Raw genomic sequence first — 18,522 nt, forward strand, 5'->3', positions numbered from 1 at the left:
CGTGGAACAACTCAGTTGAGCAATATCAACTCATGTTAAGAAATTATTGGAAAAGTAATTTAAAAATCCTATATCTTTTAGATTTGAATATATGGGGGCTCAAAAGGTGCAGCTTTGATCTCGTTTATGTTAAATATTAAAAAAGATTTTGACTACTTGTTTTTGACTAGCCAATGTTAAAATAATTCTGAATGATTGTGATCAGGTTTGCTTTACTTTATTATTTACAGCATTTCCAAGAAGTGACTTTTGTCGGTTTTACCTCAAATAACTTATGGCAACGTGGCTTTGATTTTTCTTTCTTATTTCCATGGATACAACAAAATTGAAATATTTATAGTGCAACAAATATGTAGGTTCATATCTTCTACAAAAAAGAAGATTGAACATTTTTACCTGATATTTTTACTTAACAACGTACTGGTAAACTGTTCCGCGAATTTTGGGGCACCCGGTATAGTATATTTAAAAAAATTATTATTATGGTGTATTTATTATTACTATGTCTGTTCAAGTTTGCCTCCTCAACAATAAAACCCACGAGCCGCCACTGCGCTCCATATGTATAAAAAACATCAAAATGATGTAAATATTTAAGTGAGTACACACCGTTCATACTCAGGAGTTAAATTAGGTGAAAAACAACTCAATATTTTTGGATTCAATCGATAATTAAAAAAAATAAATAAAATACTTTATCACCGTACTTTTCACCTAAAAATGACACTGATAGCGACAAAAATTGACAGTTCACATGAAAGCGGCAAAAATTTCATAACATGGGCCTGCTTCGACTACAATCATTTATAATAATTACTCACCCTGTAGAAACGTTGCTAAAACTTGTTCATTGAAGTAATAGCGTAAAATTTGTACTCGCGCATGCGCATTTTGTTCTAGATTTTCATTGGAGGGTTTATCCCTGCAGCTAGATGCTCGTCTGTTTGACCACGGTGTTTGACTGATGAGATGAGGTTATGTTGGGTTGTCTGATTTCATTTACGTAGCTGCTGACAATGAAGAAATGGATTATGACAACAAATATGTAAATTATGACAATGAAACATCTAAAACTTTAATAAAGATCATTGTGGAAAACGATTATTAAGCTTTTTATCTATTAGGAAGAAGTGGTTTTTGTTTTTCATTCGTTTTGTGTCTTCTTAACATGACATACAATATATTTTTATTTTCATAAAATACTTACCTACTTTTTTAAATTCTAAACGAATGTTTAAGTATTTTAAAAGAAATAAAAAAACTGAAAATACACACACACAGTTGTGTTGAAAGTTTTAAAGAGTTTTAGATGAACAAAAAGTTCAAATTCAAGCAAATATGTTAAAGAAAAAACAAAGTATAACTTCAAACAATTCAAACTTAACCTCACTTACACAATTTTAGAACAATAATTTATCGATCAATAAATCTTATAAAAAATGGAATTAAGAATCATTATTTGGTATTAAAATAATCCTTGGCATTGAAAGAATTATTTTGTGATGTTTAACTAGTTCCTACTTTTTGACCAATAATGACTGGTAATTGACCGATCAAGGACCGGTCAACATTGACCAAAAATAAATGACCGGTCATTTATCCATCACTATTTTTTTTTTATTCAGATTTTGAAAGAAATTACTTATTTTAGTATTTTTCTGACCGAAGACCGAGTCAGTGGGTGTTACGGTCGGCGCCAACGCCAATGCGCCATTGATAATTGATAATGATAAGTGGAACGCACCCCAATACCCCAATCTAATAGTATATTAATCTATGAACGCACCGCTAATGTTTACTATAACCTAAGAATTATAAGAAATCTGAAAATTTAAGCGATAAATGTAAGAAAAAACAGATTTTAAATTTAAAAACAAACATGAGTGTACATTTGAAGCTTTTGGATCAGATACAGTTAAATAGTCGTGTACATACAAATTTTGCATGTGAATATTCAGAAGATGGAAAGATATTTTTATTATTAGAGAATGGAGTGTGTGTCCTCACATTAAGAGGATGTATGGAAAATATATTCCCAAAATTCTCATTTAAAAAGGACCTCATAACATTGTCCAGTGCGAGCATTTCAGAAAATCTTGATCTGAATTTACCATCTTTTATAAATGACTTGAGCAGGCATAATTTATATGAAGCTGTGTTAGATATAGGCTTGTCAGGAAATATTGTCAGTGCAACAGATGTAGCACCAAAGCCTGTACATGCAATGTGGACTCCAAGAGGTATAGTGGAAAAAACAGAAGGTGCTTTAGCAGTTTTAACAAATCTGCATAATATTGAAATTTATGTAGAAGTTATTGATGAAAATGAAATTAACAGCTTTATTCGTGTTGCGAATTTTTCCAAAGATATTTCAGAGTATTATAGACACATATGGAAAAAACTTGATAATGTTAATGCTGATGTTAAATTTTTGGAACTAAAAAAGAGAGTTGATCAGATTACTCCCACTGGTAAATATAAATTGAGCAACTTAAGATATAAAAAAATAAAATATTTCTAGCTTTCACATGGAGTCACGTAATATTAAAGGATAGAAAAGCATTCTGTATCTTATTTGTTGGACATCGAGATGGTGCAATTTCAGCATGGAAATTTGTAGAACGAAAAGCTAGTGAAATTTATGAGTCAAAGTTACAGTTTTTAGAAAGATATAATACTAAACTTAAACAAATTGCATCACTGCATTGGTATTGTCGAAAATCAGATGGTTAATATAAATTTGTCTACATACTCTTGTTTTGAGATTCATGATTTGCTCTTTTTAGCTGGAGGATTATCTGTTGGGGACATTAATGGACATATTGGTGCAGTGTCAGTAGCAAAATTGTCAACTGATAAAATTAAGTTCAGTGATGAAGTTGTTTTTAATTCAGAAAATGATTTAAAGGTTGATAAAATAACCATTATAAATTATCAAAATATCACATATTTAGTGGCTGCAAAACAAAATTACATCCAAGTATATGCAATTAATGAGTATGGAGAAGTTGTGGAAGGAAAACTTCGACAAGTTGGAAATTTATATATTACAGGTGATGTAAATAATTTTAAAATTTTTATTATGTATTTTTTTTCTTGGGAAATAATGTAACTGGTTCACTAAGATTTTATTAGAAAAAGAAGTAATCTTGTAGTTTACGTCGCCCAAACTGCGCATCTCATACGCGCAGCCCCATAGACTTGTAATCCGTACTTTATTGTCATCATATTTACCGTCTTGATTATGAACGTTATTTTTTGGGTGGTAAATTCAAAACTCAAAATTATTTTGCCATTTTTACTACACAGAACGTTTACCTCAGGTTATCTATGTATCTATGTACTCTAATTTTGTTTATTCATGTCGGATTTTTTGAATATTTGAGCTTCAAACAGTTTAAATTGATTGTCAAAATGACAAGAATCGAAAGTGGGGTTACGATTCCTAAAGGTTTATTTACACTTTACTTGAATGTCAAGAAAGTGACGGCCAAAATTTTTTGGCCGCCATAGTACACTGTTTTTAAACAAAGGTTTTCCGACGACCACTATGAAAAATGCGTAAATTCGCACAAATAACTATTATTGAAAGTTGGCTATTGCATGCAAATAGCGAACCCGTATGCAATGAAACTGGTTAGCCAATCAGATACCTTCTAGCCTGTGCGCAATGAAATCATTGCACACAGTTGTAGTAACCATGGCCACCAATGTATGTTTTGTCCGCAGCTCTGTCGAATAATATTTGAAGTTTAAAGGAATACCGAATATTAGCGTTTTTTTTTTTGTGGTCGTCGGAAAAATATCGTGTATACCACGTGTTGAAAATTCGATTTCAATATACTATTATTATTCAGCTCGCATGTCCAAAATCTTGAAAATGTTTTATAGATTACAGATAATTATTTCTTTTTAGATAATACATCTATCAATCAATAATTATTTTTTGTAGTGATTAAGCAGATTCATCTAAATGAAACATTATTTGGTTTAACAAATTTTATACAGTGTGGAAATTACTTATGGAATAAATTCAGTAATTTCAAAACTAATGACATTTGCCGAAAACGCTGAAACAGGTCAATTTTTGTTTTTAATAATGCTTATTTTAAGTTACTTCACTTGTTCATGAAGTCATCCATTTTTGAGCTATGACGTCACCAATTTTTTTAAATGACAACCCCCACTTTTTTCTTCTCTTTCTGATAGACCTTCCTACTATAGTGCTTATAACTTCCTAAGGAATTCTGACTTAAACCCTAAATAAACCGAACAAAGACCCTACTTAAAGAAATTTATTGTCATATTGTGCCTGTCAATCACTAGAGGGTCTCCGACAAATATTTTGAGTACTACCCCAGGTAATTTTTTTCTCGGAGGCCGGCTAGTGATTGACAGGTACAATATCACAATAAATTTCTTTAAGTAGGGTCTTTGTTCGGTTTATTTATGACTTAAGCCAAAATTCCTTAGGAAGATAAAAATACTATACCTAAACCTACCTTAAGCTTGTTTGACACGATGCTAAATTTTGTAGAAAATTTGTTAGAAAATGAGAGAGACCCTCGACAGGACCAATGAACGATCAGGATGATAGTCTGTCTTTGTCAGGTCCTGACCGTTCATTGGTCCTCTCTCATTTTCTAACAAATTTTCTACAAAATTTAGCATCGTGTAATACAGCCTTTACATGACAATTTTTTTGAGAAAATAACAAATTTTATTTAAAAAAATTAATTTAATTTTTTCTATGCGGTTATTTAAAATCGAGGGTTTAATAGACCAAACAATTTAGAAGATTTATGACAGAGAATTCGCAGTGCCAAAAGTTGGCGGGGGATAATTTCAACATTTGCGTTACATTTTATTGTTAACCTTAGATATTTGTTTGTTTCTGTTTAAGGTCAATTAAAATGTTTACATTAAAAATTAAATTAAATTTTTGAAGTAAAATTTGTCATTTTCTCAAAAAAATTGTTATCTACCAATTTTTTTCATTAGTCGTTTAGGTAGTAGTAAGGTCTATCAGAAAAAGAAGAAAAAAGTCATTGTTGTCATTTAAAAAAAATGGTGATGACGTCATAGCTCAAAAATGGATGACGTCATGAACAAGTGAAGCAATTTAAAATAAGCACCATGAGAAATAAAAATCGACCTCTTTCAGCGTTTTTGACAAATGTCATTAGTTTTGAAATTACTGAATTTTTTCCATAAGTGGTTTCCACACTGTATATCATAAATAGCATAGATAATTTATCCTTTTAGGCCTTTTACATTATGAAAAAAACGTACTACTAGTCCTTAGCCTATGCGGACAGTTGAAACAAATAGAACTGTCACTGGTTGATGATGAAATTTTTATATCTGAAAGATTACTTCAATTACATATTGATACCAACAAGTACAGAACACATGGGTTTTTATTTTCACCAAATAAAGTTTTCCTTGGTATACTAACATATCCTTGTCAATTAAAAGATGTAAGCAAAGGAAAGAATTTTGTGAATTTTTTTATATTTATGAACAAAACAAAAGATGCATTCCAAACACTTATGAACATATCAGCTACAAGTTTAAGAGACTATTGGGATTGCTTTGAAACTTTAAGGTACCTTTTTTGTACATCAACTAAGTTTTTACATGAAAAAAGTTTATTTCAGAGTAAATTGTTTACAAGAAAAAGTGTTTCCTTGGAGAAATATAGATCGTAACATAAATTATGATGCTCTACCGCTGCTAAAATTGAAGATACTGCGTTGGATAGCAAAGCTTTCCGAAAAAATATACCCAATGATTTCACGTGTAGAAGAGTATCACATTAAAGCCTATGTTCTTTTAAATTATGCAGTGGATATTAAACTAGCAGTAGAAAGAATGACAAAACTGCTGAACATTTATTTTTCAGAGAAAAAATTGTCATTGTTCCAAATGCAGAGTTTAGATTTACTTAATTTCTTCCTCAAAGAAATGGTTGTGAAAGAGATACTAACAAAGGCAAATTTGGGAGAAACGTTTATCGATGACATGTATAATGTTATGAAGATAGCCAATGAATTACAATACCCACCCATGCCTCAGTGTTTTTGGTGTGGAGAAAATATCCTTTTTTATACTTACGTTTGATAATAAATTACACATTTATAAGTTTTGTATTAGTCGGATGTTATTATTTCCTTAATAAACACACAGATCATAGGTACATCGTGCATTCCATACCATCCAGACAGCAGATGTGCGATATCATTGATCCCAATAAATGTCACTCCAGGTTATAAGTGTTCGTTTTGTAAATGCGTTGTCAGCAAAGAAATGGATCGGGAATATTATCCGATATTTTGCCCTTACTGTGACATACCGATGAAACGGCGCTGTTTTGATAAGAAACACAAGAAAAATATAGAAGACATTTCGGAAACGTCCAAACTTGATGAAAGTTTTCCCTCAGATTGCTGCAACGATTGTGTAAAAGAAGAAATCCATTTTAGTGATATCGAGGAAAATAGTGTAGATTACCTAGTGTTAACGGACAGTGAAGAAGAAAGGGATGATTTAGTTAAAGAATTGTATTCCAAAATTAAAAAGATTACTCTTACAACTTCCCCTGAGGAAATTGAGCCAATTATTTCATCATCTAATGCTGGATGTGGCACTAATCAATCAACCTCGCATCAAAATGTCAAATCCAACGACGACGACGATGAAGTCGACAATGAGGAGGACGATGAAAACGATGCAGCTGAAGATGAATATGATGGTCATGATGACGATGAAGATTATTTAAATTAAATTGCAAATATTTTGTAGCACCATTGAAAAATATTTAACAAATGCTTTATACCTGAACGCAACGTGTTGTTATGTTATGGCATAATTATTTTTTATATCCTTCCTTTTTTGTTATTAATATTATAATAAAATTGTACGAAACACTGAATAAAAAAATGACTAGACTTTTATTTTTGTGGTGTAGAAATCATATAAAAAACTGTCTAACATAAATAATCAAATAAGAGATACATTTTGTAAGAATAGTTTTCAGTCTTTTAAAAATGGGAAAGTAATTTTTTAGTAAATGTTATACAGGCAGTGTTCGTTGAACGGATGATTGTTTTCCCAATATCTAAAATTATTAATATTCCTTCCGCTGTTATTTGCATCGCAATCGAACCTGTAACTCTGCCAATAAGAGTTATAGTAATTGCCTGCAACATAAGTTTGTGGCGTAAAGTTGTTGTTGTAATTATTGTTATTATTATATCTATCTTGATAACTGCAAGCTCCATTGTTAGTTTCAGGAATAAAAATTCTCCGGCAATTTAAATGATTATTTCCATTTCCCATTAAAGTTCCTGTTAATAAATTGGCTGTTGTCTGACTCAAATCTCGACTTAAAATTTTTATAAACCTTGTCAACTCCATTGGCCGACCTTCTTGCAAAGTCTGGGACATTGCCAAAATGTAATTCCTCGCGAGTCGTAGTGTTTCAATCTTGGAGAGTTTTTGTGGAGCAGAACTCAAATCTGAATGCGTCTGTTGAATCGGCATCCGGCTAAAATAAGTACATTTTGTTTTACAACGTTCACTTTGACTTTTACGTATTTTTTTTTAATATGAAAAATTATACAGTGCGTTCGGAATAAATTCCATAAAACTGTATGTATTAATTTCTGAGAAAAATCCTCGAAGAGGTCAACTTTGTTTTTAAAAAACGCATATTCTTCAGTACTTTACCTACTTATGTTAACAACTTTTCATCTCCATTTAATTTTTAAGGTAAACATTTTTTTTTCTATGGGCCAATTAAAATTTTTACAATAAAAATTAAATTAAATTTTTGTAGTAAAATTTGTCACTTTTCATTCATCGTTTAGGTAGTGGGAAGGCCTATCAGAAAAAGAAGAAAAAAGTGGGGGTTGTCATTTAAAAAAATTATTGATGACGTCATAACTAGGAGATGAAAAACTGTCAACACAAGTAAAGTATTGAAGAATATGTACTTTCTAAAAACAAAGTTGACCTCTTCGAGGATTTTTCCCGGAAATTAATACTTACAGTTTTATCGAATTTAATCCGAACTTTACGAATGCACTGTATAAAGGCAAATCTAATTTTACATTTTTAAAAAAATATAATTCATTATACCTAGTTTTAATAAAAAATCGCATCTGAAATAAATAATTTAAAAACATTAATTATCCTACTTTCTGAGTCTGTCTAAGGCGGCATTTAATCCATGCATTCTATTCCTTTCTCTGGCGTTGGCTTTGGACCTTCTTAATTTCACTTTATATACTCTCGATTTCACATCTTTTCTTTCACAGTTCTTTTCCGCACTTTCCATTACATACAGGACAATTACGTACTCCATAAATAAACATATAAATCCTTTATATATAACCATTATGGCCTTATCTTATATTTTGTTTACTTTTTGATTTTCCACTTAAATGAACAAGTTTGAGGTATCAAGTGCGAATAGATAATGTAATGCTGGGTACCTCTATTGTTGACTTATCTCACCATATGGCAATGGACATATGGTGCGTGGGAAAGATACAATAATAAACTTTATTAGGGAATAGGTTCTGTAATTAATACCAGAGACTGTATCCTTTATATGTGGGCACTATTGTGACATATGTGCTAATCTGATAAAGAATAAAATAGAACGATAACGGCCTGAAAAAGCTGTCAAATATAATAAACATGCAGATTTCAAAGAACTAAACATATTTCTTTCATTTGTGTCGTATAATATAGATTTTAGATCTTATTTATTACGACTCCTTTAATTTTAAAACAGATACAGGGTGTTTTCGAAGTTGAGGCGTTCCTTGTAACACGAGGTATAGTCCATTTTTTTATTATAGTCCGATGAGCTTAGTCCGAATCAAGAAGTCGACATGACCTGCATCTGCTTTCGACATTTGACAGCAGTGCATGGTTCTACCAATATTTGAAAATTTATTTAGGCAACATGAGACAGATATCATAAACAAATTTCAATTTTTAAGATTTTGAATTGTGTTCTTTCGTGCTTTGTTGGTTTTTCTGCAAATTCCTTCCCCCGTTTTAATTTTGTCTTTCAAAAAACCGCTCCCTTCAGAACTCTTTTGATAACTATTTACATACTTATCAACTAATAGGTCAGATATATTAAAAATTGTTGAAAACAGCACTAAACAACCACGTTTAGACTGTCTTTCTTTCTTCCTAGATTTTGTTTCGGCAATGCCATGAATTAGTTTACCCACTTAGGTACCTGTTAACTTCCAGTCTTGCAAGTTTCCGCGCAATTCCAATATTATTTTTGCAATTTACAAATTCTGTAAATGAATCTGTTCACATGCTTTTCGTTGGCATCATACGGAGGACATTTCAAGCAAAATTAAACAAAACTATAGTCCAATTTTTACCCTTTTGCGATGACGTCATTATCTAGTAACTTTACGTATGTTTGAGCTAGGATCAGAAACAAATTTGAATTGATCATGTTAACTATAAATGTGTCAAATTTGCTGACAGCTGCTTCGAAAGGTTATGTTTGTAATCAATGTAATAAGTGAAAGAAATTAAAAATTGTCAAATTGACAGGAGCGTAAAATAACCTCAAAGTGACCATCAATAAATAAACGTGCCTTTTTTTTTGTTTTTTTCTATTTCTGTCACTATATGGCACTACATCGATTCTTGTTTGGATTCGGGATCAAAAGGATGGACCCAAGTTTCATCTCAGGTGACAAGTCGATCCATAACACTGGTCTACAGTGAAAAAATATTCTGAATAATTTTAACTAATTTTTGCTTGTCTACCCATGCTGAATACGAATTGATAAGTAAAAGTCATTTATTAGTTTAAGTTTTCAAGATACCTGATATCAATGATATCTTCCAAATTTAACGATCCTAACTTCCTTGAGCTTGATAATACTGGGCCGTGTGATTTCCCATTCGTTAAGCCTTTCATTAGCTAAATAATTGATTAGACAAAGTGAGAGTATATGCCAAGCACTATGTTAGACAGAGACAAAACAATTTAACGACATTCTTTAACTTTAATGAAAGGGAAATCATACGGCCCACTGATATTTACTAGCTAGTTGGCATCAAATTTTGAAAATATTGTGTTTTAGTGCTCTGTTCTGTATTACTAAGTGGTAAAAGTGTTAAAAGTAAAAAAAATAATTATATTTTATAGCAAAATGTCTCTTTTAACACTCTTATCACTTAGTAATAGGTACAGAACAGAGCACTAAAACACAATATTTTCAACATTTGATGTCAACTAACTAAGTAAATATCAATATTATCAAATTCAAGAAGGTTAGCATCGTCAAATTTGGAAGATATCAGGTATCGAGAAAACTTAAACTAATAAATGACTTTTACTTATCAACTCGTATTCAGCATGGGTAGACAAGCAAAAGTTAGTTAAAATTATTCCGAATATTTTTAATATTAATTAATAAAAAAAAAGTACTTTACGCGAAGAATACTTTTTTAAAGTCAAAATTTGTAGACTAGTGTAATTAAACCTAGTTCATCTCCCCAAAGCGTCAAAAAGTGTTCACAGATTTCCGCCAGGACACGCATTTGGAATGGCGAAAGCATTCGTGGAACCCATCTCGCACTAGCTTTTTTCATTCCAAGGTACTTGTCTAGAATTTTGAAAACCGTGGTTTCTGAAACTCCTAATAAAGGTGACCGTATTTTTGATTAACGTCCATGCTCATTTGATTTTTTTTTGTCAATTCCAATTTCTAACAAATCGGCGCAAATTTGAGCAGGACCGGTTTCAAAAATTTCAAAAAAATTACCTTATTGTATCTTCATTGCCGTACACATTTTACTAAGGTGATTTTGGCTAAAACTCATTAGAACAACGCATACTATCACATGTTAAAAGGAACGCCTCAACTTCGAAAACACCCAACGGTTTGGCAAAGTAGATTTACTTACTAAGTTAATATAAGTTCTTTGAAAAATGTTATTATTTCATGTTATACATACAAGTTATGAGCACGGTTTAAAAATATTTTAGATTATACAGGGTGTTTGGTGTATCGGTGGCAACACAAACTTATATCTTTTTAAATGGAACACCCCGTATTTTTTTGCGTTTTTGGAAAGCTCTCGTCAAAACAAAGAGGAAGATACCACATTTGATGGGTCTAACTTCTACTGTTAGTAAACTATTCGCTCTTTTGTGTCCGAACAAACCAAACTTTGAAAATTTGTAAAAAATACAGGCTGTTTTCGAAGTTGAGGAGTTCCTTGTAACACGAGGTACTATACATTATTCTTAAGAATTTTAGCCTAAATCTTCTTAGTAAAATGTTTGTATTAACGGAGATAATTTATTGTATATTTTTATGATTTTCTAAAATTTTGAGTCCGGTCCTGTCTATTTCTCTGCTGTACTAGATTAATAACTGACGTGGCCCAGGATGGTATCTTTCTGGAAATCGCTCTGCGTACTCTCTGGACGTCGCAGCTGCATTTTGATAACGTGATAACATTGCCCATATACATTAGCAACATATCCGTGAGCTCATTATTTTCGTAATGATAAAGCAATTCCGACTAATTAGGTGACAACTCTGACAGTATTTTTGATTAACGTCCATTGCGTCCATGCTAATTTGATTTTTTTTGTCAATTCTAATTTCTAACAAATCAGCGCAAATTTGAGCAGGACCGGTTTCAAAAATTTCAAAAAAATTAACTTATTGTATCTTCATTGCCGTACACATTTTACTAAGGTGATTTTGGCTAAAACTCTTTAGAACAACGCATACTATCACATGTTAAAAGGAACGCCTCAACTTTGAAAACATCCTGTATAACAAATTATAATTATTTAGATTAGGTTTTTTAGAACATTGTAAATATCGTCAATTTTATTGCCTTGTTGAAAAACTTTAAGATTTTTACTTAATTACGTAGAGGGCGCTTCAAACACAAACTCTTTATTTAGTCAATTTTTTTAAATATTTCTCTGTATTTCGATATACCGTTGGATAGCTCTTTCAATGAGCGTTCAAATTTAATTCTCTTTCTATAAACTGGCCCCTAATGTTTTTAACAAGGCAATACAATTGATATTGATATTTACAATGTTCTAAAAACACCTAATCTAAATATTTTTTACAAATTTTCAAAGTTTGGTTTGTCCGGACCCAAAAGCGCGAATAGTTTACTAACAGTAGAAGTTAGAGCCATCAAATGTGGTATTTTCCTCTTTGTTTTGACCAGAGCTTTCCAAAAACGCAAAAAGATACTGGGTGTTCCATTTAAAAAAATATAAGTTTGTGTTGCCACCGATACACTAAATACGCTGTGTAATCTAAAATATTTTTAAACCGTGCTCATAACTTGTATGTATAACATGAAATAATAACATTTTTCAAAGAACTTATATTAACTTAGTAAATCTACTTTACCAAACCGTTGGGACACCCGGTATACCTACTTCTTCAATGAAAAGGAAAAAAGTGATTTCGGCCCCGCTTATTTAACAAGTTAGTGTGCCACTAAAATGTACCTACTCACTTGCTTACTTCATGTATCTACAGGGTCACTGACGAAAAACATTTGATGCTGTATCTTGCTTATTTTTTATCCGATTTGAATAAATACACGTCAAATGAAATAATTTTGAAAACACTTTAATACCAACTTAATAAAAAAAATTCTTGCGTCCAGTTTTTGACAGATGAACATCAGCTTCTTTTTTTCAAATAGCACTGTACATTTTTTTCTATTCAGTATTATAGAGATTTGTCTTCTGAATATAAAAATGCAAAGAACTATACCCATTCTCCATCCATTAAACAAAAGTCGAGAAATTAAAGAGTAAAACAGTTTGATAATAAAATATAATTTTATACAGTCTGTGCATTCTCAAACTCGAACACAGGCAATTAACATTGTATTGAACATTTTTGCTGATTCCTGCTCGCCAGTTGAACTTACAGGTAAGGTAATGGTATCGATAGAAAGATAAAATTATTGCGCTTGAAATGATACTAATAATAAGATTAAAGGTGCTATTTTTATTTTAAAATACTAATTTAAAACTTGGCGATTTTTAAATATGACATGCCATGATTTTCAAATTGTCAAAAAATTTAGTAATTTGTTGGGTTAAGTCAGCGCATTTTGGTACATTACTGTCAAAATTATTTACGGAAAAATGAATAGTTACTCCATACAGATTAAGACAAATTTCTCTTGAAGTAAGTTTATGTAAATCGCGGATACTGAATATCCTCAGGAAGTACAAATATCATCCCTACATGACAGTGTCATCAACAGATTTTTGCTGTTGATGAAGAAAGTAAGAGTGAAACCTGTTATGAAATACAGGAGCGTGCTAATGATCGTCGCTTTCTGTCGACAATTTGCTTCACAGACGAATCTACTTTTACACTAAATAACGAACCAAATTATTATTATTATTATTATTATTGTTGACGGCTAACAGGCTTGACGCCCAATTAGAAGCCCTGCCAAAAAGAAAATGATACACAAAATACAATCACAACACAACAACCATTACACAGAGAGCATCCCAACACCCAGGCTACAACTACCGAGCACTCATCTGAGTAGGATCGCCCTAATTCACGAGGAGATGGAGAAGAATTTTTTGATTTGCGAAATGCTGCAACAAAAATTATCGATGTTCAAAACACGCGATATTGGGCTCAAGAAAACCCTCGAGTAAATATTCCCACTAGAACTCGGTATCCTCAAAAAATTCATATCTGGGCTGGGATTTTTAATAACATTTGAAATAAAGGGAAATTTAACTTCAGCAAATTATTTAGATTTATAATTAACTAAGGTAGGAACTGAATTGTAACTGTTTCAAAGAATTTATAATAAAAACTGCTTAAACTGTTAATTACTTTAATATCATAATTTAATTCTTTAATGTATCGAAATAATGGCATAATATCTATAAACTGAATGCACAGTGTTAATTGCTTATGTTCGACTTTGAGAGTGGACACCCGGTATAATAATGTTGCTGTGGAAGAAAATTTCCAAAGACGATTTAGTGTTAACGTGTGGTGTGGCATTTTTGGAGATAGAATGGACTAGTGGCTCCCTTTTTTATTGATAGCAGTCTCGAGCAAACAAAATATTATATTATTTATTATCAAACGAAATAAGCAACTTTCTGGATGAGATACCATTAGCAGTGTTGAATAGAGTCGTGTTTCATCAGGACGGCGCCATACCACGTAATGCACGCATGAATTTTGTATTTTTAAATCATTTAAATCATTTTGGTGAACGATGAATGGGTGCTCATGGAGTCGATGGCCCGCTACATCCCTAGATTTGAATCAATTTGATTTCTTTATCTGCATTCGAAACTTTCGAGACAATGTTTATTTGACCCCACCAGGTACTGAAAAAGAGTTAGGTAAGAAAGTGGATAGTGCGAATATATCAGGAAAAACCCCGAAATTTTTTACTGAATGCAAAGGTGGGTATTTCTAGAAGGAATCGACAGTGTCTGCAACAGCATTGAGGAAATTTTGAGCAACTAGAATAGATTTTGTATTGTTTCCAAATTTGATTACTTGACTTTTTATTTTCAATTTTTTTCAATTAAAATACATTTTTTGTTTTTTCTTTTAATGCACGAATATTCAGAAGAAGATTCTTTATAAGAACGAATAAAAAAATATAGAGTGTAATTTGAAAAAAAAAGTTGGCTATTATCTGTCAAAAAATAGATGTCGAAAAAAATATCGAATAGGATAATAATGAAGTGCTTTTCGAACTATGTATTTCATTTGATGTGTCATTTATTCAAATCGGATGAAGAATAAGTAAAATACAGCGTCAAAGGTTTTTCGTCAGTCACCCTGTATAAACTGTGTAAATACAGCTCCTTTGCCAACCTTCACAAGGTTTTTACGTATTATTATACTTGGATTATTAAGGACGAGTGGCTTCTCATCGTAAGATTTAAACTAAAAACACACCTTACTTCTTACAATTACCAAAAATTGGGATGGAACCGAGTCGAAGACCCGGCCTAGTAACTTACCCGACATCAATTTAAACCAATCTGAATTGACCCGAGATACCTACCTTGTCCGTGTTAACCCACATAAGTCGTCTTCTAATTCTCGCAAATAGTAAATATCATTTCCAACATAAAAACACATGCCCTTTCAACTGGTAATGTCAAATTTCCATGTCACTTCATTATTTTTTCGAGCAACCCCCACCCTCTTCCACCCCTCGTAGTCGGATTGACACCACTCTATTCGGTGGTCACTATTACAGAGTTATTTCCAATGGCAAGATCCGAGATTTTTTTGTTAAAAGTTTCAGCAGTTATCGTCGTCGATCTATGAAGACGTAAATTACTTCATAAGTCCGCCGTATTGGAAAAATCCGCAAATGGTAAACATCGTTTCCGACATAAAAACACATTCCCTTTCAAACGGTAAAGTCAAATTTCCATGTTCTCTTATAATTTTTTCGACCTACCCCCACCCTCTTCCACCCCCCGTGGTCCGATTGACACCAAAAGCTTTTCAACTCGAGAGACCACGGGTAAGTTTGTGTTGGTCAAATTTGAAAGCAATCGGTCAAAGCGTTTTTGAGTAATCGTGGGAGAACGAAAAGTGGGACAGACAGACATCATTCTAAAAACTTCATAAACGTGTTCAGAGGACCTCAAAACGTAAAGATCTGATGAAATTAGCAATTCGAAATTTTGGACCGATCACAATAACTTACCTACCTTTGGTCGGGTAAGTTAAAAAATTGAAATTTGTTTAATCTGCTGCTTTTATAGGTACATTTACGTCGGCATTCAGAATTACATTTTCATTTTAAATTATTTATAGTCTCATAAATTTTTAGGAATGTGCAACTGTTTACATTTTTAATTAGGAGTTTTAAATATGATTCATCAATTCTATAGCCTTTATCAAAAATTTGTTTGGCAACACTTGATTTCTCAAATCTACCATATTTAGTATGTTCTTTAAATCCAGTCAAAATCGATCCATTTGTTTGCCTAATATATTTTTGTTGACTGAAATATATTCGGCAACATTCACAACTAATTTCATTAATGGCTTTCTTCTTTTAATCCTATTTTATCTTTCGGGTTGAAGAAGTTTGGAAGCTCTGATCTGAAGTGAAAAATCGCACCAACCTATATTGAGAACCTGGAAGATCACCTCCAATCCCTTAGTGACTCTACGGAACGGAACGTGACAAAATTATCTTCTCTTGAGAACAAGGGAATCAGCGACGAACGATTGGACATAGTGAGACATTGAACACGTTCAAAAAATGTTCCTCTCAAAAAGTAATAGGTACCTAGGTATGCAATTTCTTAAATAAACCGAAAATTTCGTTTCTGAACCTGTCAGTTTCTCTGTTACAGAATAGGTCGATTCTTAAAGTATACCTAAGATGTAGTATTTGACCAATTCAAGTTCATTATGTAACACAGCTTTTTGAAAAAACTTCCACAAAGTTTGGATTTCTTTATTTAAATGCAAACTTTTGGTAGCCCTGAATTATATTGTGTGGCGCTTACTATGTATTATACTTTGTTCAAATAAATCGTTTTGATTTGAAACGTTATTGCGGGAGGGTTTAGTTTCAAATTTTTGAGACGATAAATAACTTCAAGCAGGTTATGCTTTTCCGATGAACCTTTAGCATTTCTCTTTTGAAGATAAAACGTCACGAATTCATTTCGGCCGATGTAGAAGACCCGAGAGGTTCTACAAGCGCTTGCGAAACTGTAACATCGCTACTCAACCACCCGGAGTTAGCATTGAAGCATTAAAAAACGCAACAACGACGACGTCTCGTACCGACGCGACGCAACCATCTTCCGTGACATTTAGAGTCGCTCATTTCGTTTCGGTTGATTGCGGTCAATAATTTAAAATTTTTGTTTTAGACACTGTGCCAGTCATGGGGCGGCTGGAGGAACACGTTTTCGCTCCACAATTTCAGGCGAAGCGGCCTCACGTCTTTGAATCGTCTGGCTGCGATCCATTTTCTCGTGCCCCATTTTCTCCTTCTTTTTCTTCTTGTTCTCTAGCTAGTTGTAAGCTTACCTAATCCAATGGACAAGAGTTCGAAATATTTAGACATGGTCTGTTTATAGTGTCCAAAACGGCTCTACAAGTTGGGAGGGTCTGGACAACGGGATCAAATTATCACTATTTTATTTGTATTAGCTTTTTTCTCGTAATACAGAATGGTCCCGATATAACCTGCCAAAAAAATTCTGGGTCATTAGAAGGATCTAACAAGTCCGAAAAACCCGAAAAACCCCTTTTCATTATCCACACCCATTCGACGCCGCTGACCACAAAAAGAGGACGTACTATTCCGGACACGGAATCTTGGCCAACATTTTTTAGACATTTCTAAAAAGATGATGTAAACCAGCCTTTAGTGTCATTAATAAATGTCAATTATTAAAAATCACTTTGAAGTTTTTCTTGTGACATCAAAAAAGCAGGGAAATGGCATTATCGAGTCAAAAGTTGGGTTATATTCAATAAAGGCCAGTTCACATATATTTGTCAATTAATGTCAGTTATGGCCAAGATTCCGTGTCCGGAATAGTACCTACTCAGGAATTAATTGTTAATAAATTAATGACATTTATTGAAAACGGTATACACTGTGTGCGTTAATTCACCAGGTTATTTAGGTACAAAAGCTGATTTCGTAGCCTGAGATAAATGAGTAATAAATAAAGTGATGTTCCTCAATGTGTAAATAAATGTAGAGGTAGTGTGTGCAAAATTGTGGAAGAACTTTGTAATTAATAAGAGTATCGTCGTAATTGTGGTGAAACAGCCAAAATAATGTATTGAATAAATTTATTTAGGTACACTTTACAAATTCGTACTTTCCACTATAACTGAGAATCTACTAACTAATGAAAGGTAAACTGTAAACTAGAGAAGAACACAGACAAAAGAATAAAAATGATTTTATAATAAATGTTCTGTGTACTTTCCGTTGGCATTTATGCACATTTGAGTACGCCGGTACTAAATTTTCGCAGCGTCTTATACGCGTTTCTGGAGTTGGCCTTTTGTATTTATTTCAACTTCGTATACCAAATCGTTCGTGTGGCCCCAAAAATTAAAATCCAGAGGGGTTAAATAGAGGATCGGGGACGCCATCGTATTGGAATCAGTTAGAACCAGCCTCACACACATACAGATGTAGCTCCACAAAAGTACAACGGGATGGAAGGACTCCTTCAGGAAAACGCTCGCCGTATAGTCGCCTTGCCGCTCTTGAATTACCACGTGCTTTGCCATAGAGTAAATGCAAATCGGCGTATTCTTGTTTTGTGAATTGCATAACTTTTTGAAGGATTCGCAAATTTAAAATTAAACTTGACAAATGTCACAGGTGTTACAGGTACCGTTGCTATAGAAATTGCACCCAAGCAACCAGAATTACCTTTTTAAACCCGATTAACTCATTAGCGTACAG

The 18,522-nt window shown here is 32.6% G+C and overlaps 1 protein-coding gene and 2 long non-coding RNA genes across 3 annotated transcripts; 2 read left to right on the forward strand and 1 right to left on the reverse strand.

The window, feature by feature from the left end:
- The first annotated feature begins 1,764 nt into the window (after nucleotides 1-1,764).
- Nucleotides 1,765-6,956, forward strand: LOC138141253 (uncharacterized). The gene is made up of 6 exons (XM_069061957.1): nucleotides 1,765-2,471; nucleotides 2,522-2,728; nucleotides 2,787-3,053; nucleotides 5,266-5,608; nucleotides 5,661-6,097; nucleotides 6,188-6,956. The coding sequence occupies exons 1-6, from the start codon at nucleotides 1,880-1,882 to the stop codon at nucleotides 6,784-6,786; spliced, it is 2,445 nt and encodes an 814-aa protein (XP_068918058.1). The 5' UTR covers nucleotides 1,765-1,879; the 3' UTR covers nucleotides 6,787-6,956.
- A 457-nt stretch (nucleotides 6,957-7,413) lies between these two features.
- LOC138141315 (uncharacterized) lies at nucleotides 7,414-9,398 on the reverse strand. The gene is made up of 3 exons (XR_011163074.1): nucleotides 8,499-9,398; nucleotides 8,143-8,442; nucleotides 7,414-7,549 (listed from the first exon to the last, which is right to left on the reverse strand). It is a non-coding gene; the product is annotated as an uncharacterized lncRNA (long non-coding RNA).
- A 5,454-nt stretch (nucleotides 9,399-14,852) lies between these two features.
- LOC138141304 (uncharacterized) lies at nucleotides 14,853-16,627 on the forward strand. The gene is made up of 2 exons (XR_011163069.1): nucleotides 14,853-15,785; nucleotides 16,155-16,627. It is a non-coding gene; the product is annotated as an uncharacterized lncRNA (long non-coding RNA).
- The last annotated feature ends 1,895 nt before the right edge of the window (nucleotides 16,628-18,522 follow it).

This window comes from Tenebrio molitor, chromosome 1, assembly GCF_963966145.1.
Source record: "Tenebrio molitor chromosome 1, icTenMoli1.1, whole genome shotgun sequence".
NCBI classification, from domain to species: Eukaryota; Metazoa; Arthropoda; class Insecta; order Coleoptera; family Tenebrionidae; genus Tenebrio; species Tenebrio molitor.